Source organism: Musca autumnalis, unplaced genomic scaffold, assembly GCF_047663935.1.
Source record: "Musca autumnalis isolate F117 unplaced genomic scaffold, ASM4766393v1 scaffold_3, whole genome shotgun sequence".
Lineage (NCBI taxonomy): Eukaryota > Metazoa > Arthropoda > Insecta > Diptera > Muscidae > Musca > Musca autumnalis.
In genome coordinates, this window is record NW_027411866.1 from 57,629,056 (window position 1) to 57,639,841 (window position 10,786).

Genomic DNA, 10,786 nt, shown 5'->3' on the forward strand with positions numbered 1-10,786 from the left:
CATACATTGGCTGACTTCCGAAAGGTCAGTTGCTTTGTAGTCGTGCATGAACTCTAGTTCCATACTAGAGTAATTTTATGGGCCACATTAGCATAAATAACAATAAAACGCCATTGAATGATACAAAGTAGGTCTACTTTTCTGAACAGAGTAATAATTCAAATATTAGAGGAATTCTCTAGTCTATACACCTCTTTTATACACAAGACAAACTATCAGCCCTATTCTGAACATTCCCATGGGAACTGTTTCCCATGGGAGCGAAATTTCCCATTCCCACGTTTTCCATATTCTCAACGACGTGGGAACAGCAAATGATGGGAGCTGGAATTTCGAAATTCGAAATCAGTTACACCAAATTATTATAGCATACTTTTAGGGGGCTGTAATTTTGTTTTGTAATACAAAATGCCTATTTGCATTGAATTCGCGGTTTTTGAATTAGATTAGCAAAAGCACAACTTATTTAATTCAACAACCGTGCATTGATTTATGGATTTTTTAAGTGAATGGAGTCAACGATGTGTGGTGTTGTTCTAATAAGCACATTTTCTTCAGAATTTGCGAATTGGTGTAAGCATTTTTTTAATTAGTAGGCAAACATAAGTTTTGTGTATAAAGTAATAGGAACTTTTTATGTTTGCAACTAATTTAAAAATTGTATGTTGATTCGGAATAATTTTAGTTAGGGGTTTAACGCGTATATCGCTAGTTTTACTTATTCCTAATGATCGCTAGAACTCGTATTTTGCATATTTAAAAAAAAAAATCAAAAAGAAAAATTCGGATATTTTTCTCGATTATTACATATTTCAGAAAACGTATCTCAAAAAAAAAAATAAATAAAATACGTTTTTGATTGAATCTAAAACTAAAACACATGCCCTTGCAAAATTTCAAGCTTCTACGTTCAAAAATAACGACCCTATTCAAGAAATGGCATTTCGGAAAATGGAATAGCATTGCAATAATTTAGCATATATGTATGTACGTTTGTGTGATAGTTGTCGTGTCGTTGAGGAGACTAATACGTTTTCAATAGAACGTTAGTCGTCTGAGTCCCAATTTACATTGGGCGAGTTTACTTGCGGCAATTGTCAGTTTGATGGAGAGAGATGTGAGGCATATGGTAACCCTTTGCCTCTCAGCACCCTCTCTCACCTACAAACTGACAATTGCCGCAAGTAAACTCGCCCAATGTAAATTGGGACTGATTTAAAAAACCGGAAGATTATATTACGAAAATGAATACAAGTTGTAAAGATTGTATGTATTATGGTTATTTTCCAATATATTTTAATAATTATTGCCAAAAATTCTTTTGAAATTGATTTGTTTTTACTTGCTGTGCTGCGTTAACAGAATCAACCATGACTCTTTTTCTCGTATTTCAATACATATGGTCTGTTCCAGAACTGCAAAAATCTACTAATTTTTACTACTTTTTTTTGTTTTGTTCGAATTTTTTTTTTTTTTTTTTTTTGTTTTGTTCGATAACATAAAGGAAAATTTTTTATCGGTGTAAAACATGTTAGATTCTTGCAGGTTTTTGTATCATATAAGAATATGCAAAATCCGAAGTCTACTAATGGCATATTTTACAGTACATTTTGTATGATTTTATTAAGCAAACACATGGCGATTATAAATATTTGCAATAATTTTGTCGTGTAGATGTCTTAAAATATGAAATTTCATAAAAATATGAAATTTCTTGAACATTTTTTTCAAACTCCCACACTGTTTGCTGGGGAGATTTTTCCCACAAAAAGACACAAAATTCTCCCACAATTCAAGATAGAGAATGTATCAGCCCAATCATGAACATCATCTCACCGTGAGTTTTCTCACTCTCGCCTCCTCCCTTATTATAAACATCATAAGGGAGAACAAAACTCACGTTCGTGAGAAAAGTAGCTATCATAAATGTCAAAAAAGTGAGAATGTGAGGCAATTTTCTCTCACCACAGAAATCAAGGTGAGTTGAACAAAAAAATGTAACTATGGACATTTTTTATAGAAAAAATCGACAAGAAACGAATCTTTTGCAATGATAATCAATTGTATTTATTTGTGTTTTACGTTAAGGGTAACGAATAAAAAACAATTAGAAATTCTTTTGGCAACTATACATGTTCATCCGTGTATCAATGAAGCAAGGAAGACCTCAATCGAGATTGGCGTAATTTGGAGGTGGAGTTGAAGTTGGCCAAAATTTTTCAGATATGGGAAGCGGTTCAGAATCATATGATGAAAACAGGAATGGAAGAGGATCCTATCAGGAGCAACACCTTTCTAAAATTTTTTTTGTAGGTACTTCCAAACTTTGCGGCCACTCAAGATGATAAGTGACATATCTTAAGTGCCTTTGTATTGTTCTTTGTTCGCTAAGGTTCCCAGCAAAATATTCGATGCCAAAGATTCTATTCAAGCATGAGTGCAAGTTATATGTCACCTTTTTACCACCTTCGCCCATTCTTTTTACAAGACTGTGACCCCTAAAAGATCCAAATCATTTTGGATGGCATCTTCAATAACCCAGTGGAATGGTATTAACAACCACCTTGGCATGGCATATTCCACGAACAAGCCACAATAGGAAGGATTAAATTCATAAAAAAGGGCATGTTTATATTATATAGCCTTTTGCAGGGTTAACCTTCTTGAAAATTGAGAAATTGTATTTAAAATCCATGAAATTGGTTCAAATGTTGAATAGGATCCGAATTTCACGAATTGTACTTAGCATTCATAAGATTGGTCCTATTGCTGGAGAAAAGGTCGGATGTTTCACGTATTGTATTTATTTACAATTCTTGAAATTCCTTCCAAATGCTGAAAATGGGATCTTTCACAACTTCATTTGAACTAATACAAAAGATCCAGTGAGATATTGGCATCGCATGGAACGACTTCCACAAAATTTTGCTTGGTTTTCTTTGTATTCCTCAGCGTTTGTCGTTTCGCACATCATTCAAAATCCAATATTAAACATTTTCATTTCTTTTTGCCATTTAATGACCTTTAAACGGTTTTTGTTCACTTTTTTGCAAATTGCAGAAATTCTTCGGGCGTAAATAAACAATTTTTACATATGTATGTATGTATCTGTCAAAACAAAACAAAAACAGCTGTTACAGATATTGCCACATATCAAACATTTAATATTTTTTATCAATTACCAAGTATTTTTAAAGTGGATTGTTGATAAAAATTATTTTTCGTTTTAGAAATATTAATTTAATTTAAAATAAAGTAATGTTTTATAAAAAAAATTACGAATTTAGTTATTGCAAAATTATTTGTAAATAAAATAACGATATGGCAACGCAAATTATATTTTCAAGGGTTCACAAAATGCGGCACTATTTTCAATTTTCAAACTTGTGAACCCCTCTTCACTTTTTTCGCTCCTCCCTTGTCATTTGTGATAGGTCGAGGCGTGAGAAGTGAGCTGCAACTCACTCGTGAGAAGCTCCCTACGTGAGTATTCATGATCGCTATGTATACTTTTTTCCCATGGGAACAAATTCCCAATTCGAACTTCATTCAGAATGAGGGGAGATGGGAAATGGGAAAAAAACTCCCACAAAATTTTATTCAGAATACGAAAATGTGGGAATGGGAAAAAATTCCCAACTCCCATGCGTTCAGAATAGGGCTGTATATGAAATATATGCTCTGTTCCAGAACCTGCAAGAAGCTACTACTTTTTACTACGATAACATTTTTTCCTTTATGTTATCGAAAAAAATACTAAAAATTAGTAGATTCTTGCAGTACTGGAACAGACCAATACATATAAAAAAACTTGGTTTTGATTATAATTTTTTACAACTAACATGAATTAATCTGTATTTGGATTTATATTCGTTTACATATATAACATGTAAAAATAGAAATAATCATTAAAACATATTTTAATTATTAATATTTAAATGTTAAAATTAAAAATTAAATTAAAAGTAGTTGTACTTCGTACAAATTACTACAAGATACATGGAGGTGAAGGAATTAACAATGCGTTCGTAATATAAATTTACATCATGCCACCCATACCGCCCATGCCTCCCATACCGCCCATACCACCCATGCCGCCCATACCAGCTGGACCATCTTCTTTGGGCAATTCTGTGACAACAGCTTCAGCGGTGGTCAGCAGGGATGCAACACCGGAGGCATCTGTGATAGCGGTACGCACAACCTGTAAAAGAAAGTGACGTTGATTGATTAATGTAAACACTTGATGGTGTTTGGCGTCAAACTACATACCTTTGTTGGATCAATGATACCCTTTTCAATCAAGTTACCATATTCTCCCTTCAAGGCGTCGTAACCGAAGTCACCTTCTTGGCTTTCGACCTTAGCAACAACCATGGCAGCATCAACGCCAGCATTCTTGGCAATTGTCATGCATGGCATACGCAAGGCACTACGAACAATTTGGATACCCATGTTTTGATCTTCATTCTGTCCCTTAAGACCCTCCAATTTGGAAATGCAACGCAAGAGAGCGGTGCCACCACCGGGGACAATACCTTCTTCAACAGCAGCACGGGTAGCGTTCAAAGCATCATGAACACGATCCTTCTTCTCATTAACTTCAACTTCGCTGGATCCACCAACGCGCAACAAGGCAACACCAGAGGCCAAGCGAGCCAAACGTTCTTGCAATTTTTCCTTTTCATATTCCGAAGTAGTTTCAGCAATTTGATCTTTAATTTGTTCGACACGGCGATCAACATCTTCCTTTTTGCCCTTACCCTTCAACAACAAGGTGTCGTCCTTAGTAATCACAACTTCACCAACTTTGCCCAAATCGGCAATGGTGACATCTTCCAATTTCACCAAATTGGCATCATCACCGAAGACAATACCACCAGAGGCAATAGCCATGTCGGTAAGGGTAGATTTGCGGTTGTCACCGAAACCAGGTGCCTTGACAGCAGCTACTTGGAGACCGATCTTCAAACGGTTAACAACCAATGTGCTCAAAGCTTCTCCATCAATGTCTTCGGCAATGATGACCAATGGTTTGCGTTGTTGGTTGGCCAATTCAAGGGCGGGGATAATGCTTTGAACAGATGAGATTTTCTTTTCAGACAACAAAACCAGAGCATCTTGGAATTCAACTTTAGCACCCTTTGACGAGTTGATGAAATAGGGTGAAATGTAACCTCTGTCGAACTTCATGCCTTCAATGACTTCCAATTCATCAGTCAAAGTTTTGCCATCTTTGACAGTGATAACACCATCGCGACCAACCTTTTTCATGGCTTCACTGATCAAATTGCCAATAGCTTTGTCACCGTTGGCGGAGATGGTAGCGACCTGGGCAATTTCTTCGGGAGTGCTGACTGGACGAGACATGGCCTTTAAGTTATCCTTGACAGTTTCGACGGCCAACATAACACCACGACGGATTTCAACAGGATTGGCACCCTTAGAGATCTTCTCGAAACCTTCCTTGGCAATAGCACGAGCCAAAACTGTGGCAGTGGTAGTACCATCACCAGCTTCTTCATTCGTGTTATTGGCAACATCTTGGACCAATTTGGCACCAATATTCTGGAATTTGTCTTTCAATTCAATTGATTTAGCCACGGTTACACCATCTTTGGTAATCTTGGGAGAGCCCCAGGATTGTTCAATGATGACGTTACGGCCCTTTGGACCCATTGTCACAGCGACAGCGTCGGCGAGAACATCCACACCTTGCAACATCAAGGCACGGACTTCTGGGCCGAATTTTACATCTTTGGCATAGCCGCGAACAGCCAATTGACGGGCAATATTTGAGCGGGCTAGAGTTACGGGTAAACGGAACATCTGCAATGAAACGTATTGAACCAAAATAAGTAAGTTTGAAACACAGTGGATAAATGCAATGATTTTCGGCATGACATTTAAAAGATGAAAAGACATTATAATTATTTGTTGGTTTCCGCAGCGAAAGCTGTATCAACCGCAAGCTTTTGCTTCAGGAAATATCTTCCGAATATCTTATCTAAAGTTAATTTAATGAGTGGGACCATATTGAGTACAAGCAACCCTAATATCATTGGCCGATACACCCTTGTAGGACATGTACATAGGTATATACTAAAAAATAATGCAAATCTTACATACCCTGATCTAAAGTACTTCAAAGTCAATTAAATATTTTTTAAACAATATAGGTACAATATACGCCGGAATTGTGGGATCATGTGGGTCACGCATAAATTAATATTACATGTGTTATCAGACAGTAGGAGTTGAATGAGGCTACAATAAACGAAGAATACATATGTGTTGAAATAGTGTTATTAAATAGTATACAGATAACAAATGCCCAACGAGACCAATCCTAATTCTATAGTTTCCAGGTCTCACCCAAAAGTTTATATAATTCACAAAAAATTGATTGATACACAGATACAATAGAAGTAGCAAACATACACACAGCTGACTTCCACACAGGCACATATTCCTCGACATTTGTATTATGTACTTCTTCATTCTCCAGAAAAGTTTACATAATCATCGCAAACAAATGATTATGCCGGTTGGTTGTATTGATTTAATTAAGTCGACCCCATATGAGTTAAAAATCAAATATGATGAAATTTCTCGTAGTAGGCAATATGTAATATTGACCGGCTTTTTCAATGCAATTAAATTTCTATTTTTTCAGACCATTGAAAAAATTCAGTGCCTTCTATATAAACGCAATTTCATTTATCAAAACTTATAGCAAACCCTATTCTACGACCAATAGGGTCTTGGGGCCTTGAACTTTCTAGAACATGACACTTTCAAATTATTAATCATGTACCAACTCCTTGGAATTATGTAATCATTATTAACGTCCGACATTTCTAGTAATATTGATGGAGGTTCTACTCACTTTTCTGTTAGTTGTTAATGTCTTGCAATTGTCACAGAAAAGTTTTAATTAAGTTCTTTTCTATTGCAAATTACTTTTTGCAAATGTGTTGGACACGGCACTGCAGTACTCAGCGAAAAACGTGCACTCGTATTTAACCACGCAACGAATATGAAAGACGGCAATTTGCCTTTTTTTCCTTTTGACTTGATGAAAGACGAGAACAATCTGAACACCGTCTCGACAGAAGTAAAAAACCGATAACAAAATACACCAATACACCAATCTCGAACAGTGTTGCCAGTATTTTTCTGTGTCTTGTCCCCAAAATCTGACACGTTTGTTCCCAAAAATTCCCAGAAATATTCGCCAAGGAATGATAGCCAATCCATCATCCATCCATCAAAGGTTTCAAATTCATTATTTGCGATAGCATGACATTTATATGTTATTAATCAGGATGATGTGCTGTTAAGGCCTAGGTACATAATAGACCATATAGATATGGCATCATTAGCCAGATTTAGTGCATTATCAGGATTTATTTGCTAATACCCCGGTTACACTATTGAAGGTTAACCCACTGGGTTTAATAGATCTAGTGGGTTGTGCTATGTTTACATTTATGAAATCCACTCGATTTCATCTGTCAAATCCATATGTTAAACGTCAAATGAAATCCAATGGATTTCAGATGAGATTTCATTTGACGTTTGAGCTATGGAATTGACAGATGAAATCGAGTGGATTTCGTAAATGTAAACTTAGCATTAATCTTTGCTGGTTATATACCCCGGTTACACTATTGAAGGTTAACCCACTGGGTTTAAAAATCCAGTGGGTTAATCTTTGCTGGTTACACTTAGCTTTTCGAGGGTATAAACTGTCAGCTGATGTTTGTTTACGTATACATACAAAATAACTAATAAAGTCGTGTGTTACACTTTTACAATTTCTCGTATGAGATATCGTCCCCTCTTTGCTCATATTGGTATATTTTACACACAGGGATACATTTTTTTATCATGAGCTCTGTTCCAGAACAAAAAAGTTTTTACAATTTTTACCACTTTTACACATTTTGCGTTCCCGTACACAAAATTTATATGAAAATCGTTTACGACTTTTACAACTTTTACCACATTATAAAGTACGGGAACAGGCCAATGGTATCAATCATACTTTTTGTTAAAAAAGTGCCTAATGGAAAAAAATAAATAATTTTAAGATTTCCAAATAACTTTAGATTTATTAACTCCATAAAATCTCATGCGACCAATCGTAAACGTGTAAAACACGACAAACTCTGTTGCAAAAACAGTTGCAACTTTTGGTACTTTTGGAGTAGAGTTGGATTTTTTTGCACAAATACCGAATACAACACTGTATTTTTGGTGGATTTGTGCTGGATTTAACATAAACCCAGCCATGAGAGGATTTAATTTTTGTACGGCAAATCTGGCCCGATTTGAGCAGATTAAGCAAATATATCCTCATGAAGTGGGTTAACCCGGCAAAAAGATGTAGTGTAACCGTGCTATAACCATGGTAAACTTTGCTTGATTTCGCGCGACATCACCCCAGCAAAAAGTTTGCATCCGCCGATGCAGATTAATCAGTACAAGTGTACAGTACATTTGCCGTTGGAGTACATATTTTCCTATGAATTCACTTATGAATTTCCAAATCACTTCAGATTGCATTTTTAATCAGTCTAAAGATGCAATAAAAATGCAAGCCACTGCGAAATATCCCAAAATAAATAAAATGCATTTATTATTTGTCTAAAACAAGAACTCAAAGAACTTTATTATATTTATTATATAAACACAAATTTAAAAAAAAAGTTTCCATTAAATTTAATCACATTTGAGCTTACTTCCTCCGTTCTCAATTTAATCCAAGCGCATCTGATTTTGCTTCATCATCCAAAAAGTTTTTTAAGTTGCCTTCCCATCACTAGTTCAGCTTTCGACATGGACTCCAACTCCGCTCCATTAAAAATTTCCGTCTCGTGAATTACCGCAAAAATGTTCTCAACTTAAGTTTTTATTTCTTTATTTTATAACAAATTCTTCGAAATGTATACACTCTTCTTTGTCTTTTGAAGAAATGCGTAGGGATCAACCATCTGTTTTTTTCTGTAGGGATCTCTACAGCAACTGCTTATAAAATTTATCGAACGGAGTGCATTTTTTATAACTCTGTTGGACTACATCCAATTGCACAACTTCCAAAATTTTTTGCTGGGTATGAATTCACACGTAGGATGCACTCCATTTTCGATCCAAATCACAGCTTTTGATGTAGTGTTTTGGACTGAATTTAAAGGCACTCTTCAGATTGTATTTTTAATCAGTCTAAAGATGCAATAAAAGTGCAAACCACTGCGAAATATCCCAGAATAAATAAAATGCATTTATTATTTGTGTAAAACAAGAATACGAAGAACTTTATTATATAAAAACAAATTAAAAAAAATCATTAAATTCAATCACATTTGAGTTTAATTTTTCCGTTCTCCGATTAATCCAAGCGCATCTGATTTTGCTTCATCATCCTATTAGTTTTTTATGTTGCCTTCCCATCACTAGTTCAGCTTTCGACATGGACTCCAACTCCACTCCATTAAAAATGTCCGTCTCGTGAACTACCGCAAAAATGTTCGCAACTTAAGTTTTTATTTCTTTATTTTATAACAAATTCTTAGAAATGTATTATGGTAGAACAAATATAAGGTAAAGTAAATACTACAACTCAACAACAACCACATTGAAATTTGTTTTTGTTTGTAAACCTTTTGCTATGTTTCAGATTAGCATTAGTGTCAACGTAAACAAAACATGGAAATGTCTATAAATTATTGGAATTTAAAAAACTAATAATTTTTCACATTTGATTGAATATTTTGAAAGACACTAAATGCATAATTTCTCGCAGAAAGTAGAATACTTGCAAAAATGTTTCGGGTCGCTGGTAATTCATTGAAAAAAGAGAAGCTGTTTCAATCATTTGCTTTTGAAAACAAAAAAGCACTGTTTATTAGGGATTTATTCTTTTCAAGTTTAACAAAATACCACACATATTAACAAATATTGTAACGCCTCTATAAGCGGTGTTTTAGTGTGCGGCATGTCGTTCGGACCTGGAGGAGGTTACATGTCAATGATATGAAGCCGTCCTTATTTGAAATATTTTTTTTTCTAATAAATAAATTTGTTCTTCAAAAATATATATCCCTAATATACATCGAACATAGAAATTAATACATAAAATGTCGTATGGAATTTGACACTAACACTACAACCCAGTTCAGTCAGCTGGGTATTGCTGCTACCTTTTCTTGTTCTACCATGGAAATGTATACACTCTCTCTTATTTTTAGAATAAATGATTTCGCCTGCAGTGGGTAGGGATCAGCCAACTGTTTTTGTTCTTCGTTTTTTTTTTGTAGGGATCTCTAATTGCATTTTTCTTAAGTCCGTGTGGACTGCATCGAAGGATGTTGTGAAATCATAACTCCACATGCACAACTTCCAAATTTTTTTGCTGGGACGAAGCGCCTTCGAATAACTCAACGATGCCAAATGTAAACCAAACAAGAATTTTTCGGCTTTTGCCATCGCGAAAACTATTTATTTATTTCTATTTTAAAGATTATGGTTCACTATTCGGTTTTTTGATTACACTGTGCAACATTTTTAAGGTGATCTTGTGCAAACAATTCGAACTGAGGATTTGTGAAAGTACAGATGCAAACGACAATAAACTCTAGTTGGGTTTTGTTGTGTCAGATCCAGCTCGAATTTTATACCCCGGTAACACTATTGAAGGTTAACCCTCTGGGTTTAATAGATCCAGTGAGTTAATCTTTGCTGGTTACACTTAGGTTTCGATGATATAAACTGTCAGCTGATG

The 10,786-nt window shown here is 35.1% G+C and overlaps 1 protein-coding gene across 1 annotated transcript; it reads right to left on the reverse strand.

Annotated features, from left to right (window-relative positions):
• Positions 1-3,815: 3,815 nt before the first annotated feature.
• Hsp60A (Heat shock protein 60A) lies at positions 3,816-7,226 on the reverse strand. The gene is made up of 3 exons (XM_073978896.1): positions 6,890-7,226; positions 4,273-5,829; positions 3,816-4,204 (listed from the first exon to the last, which is right to left on the reverse strand). The coding sequence occupies exons 2-3, from the start codon at positions 5,827-5,829 to the stop codon at positions 4,040-4,042; spliced, it is 1,722 nt and encodes a 573-aa protein (XP_073834997.1). The 5' UTR covers positions 6,890-7,226; the 3' UTR covers positions 3,816-4,039.
• Positions 7,227-10,786: the final 3,560 nt, after the last annotated feature.

What these genes read in the sequence shown, in the direction of transcription:
- Hsp60A (XM_073978896.1), bottom strand. Translation starts at nt 5,829, where the DNA reads ATGTTCCGTTTACCCGTAACTCTAGCCCGCTCAAATATTGCCCGTCAA. An exon ending in GTATCATTGATCCAACAAAG is followed by an intron (nt 4,205 to 4,272) that starts GTATGTAGTTTG and finishes TTTCTTTTACAG; the next exon opens with GTTGTGCGTACCGCTATCAC.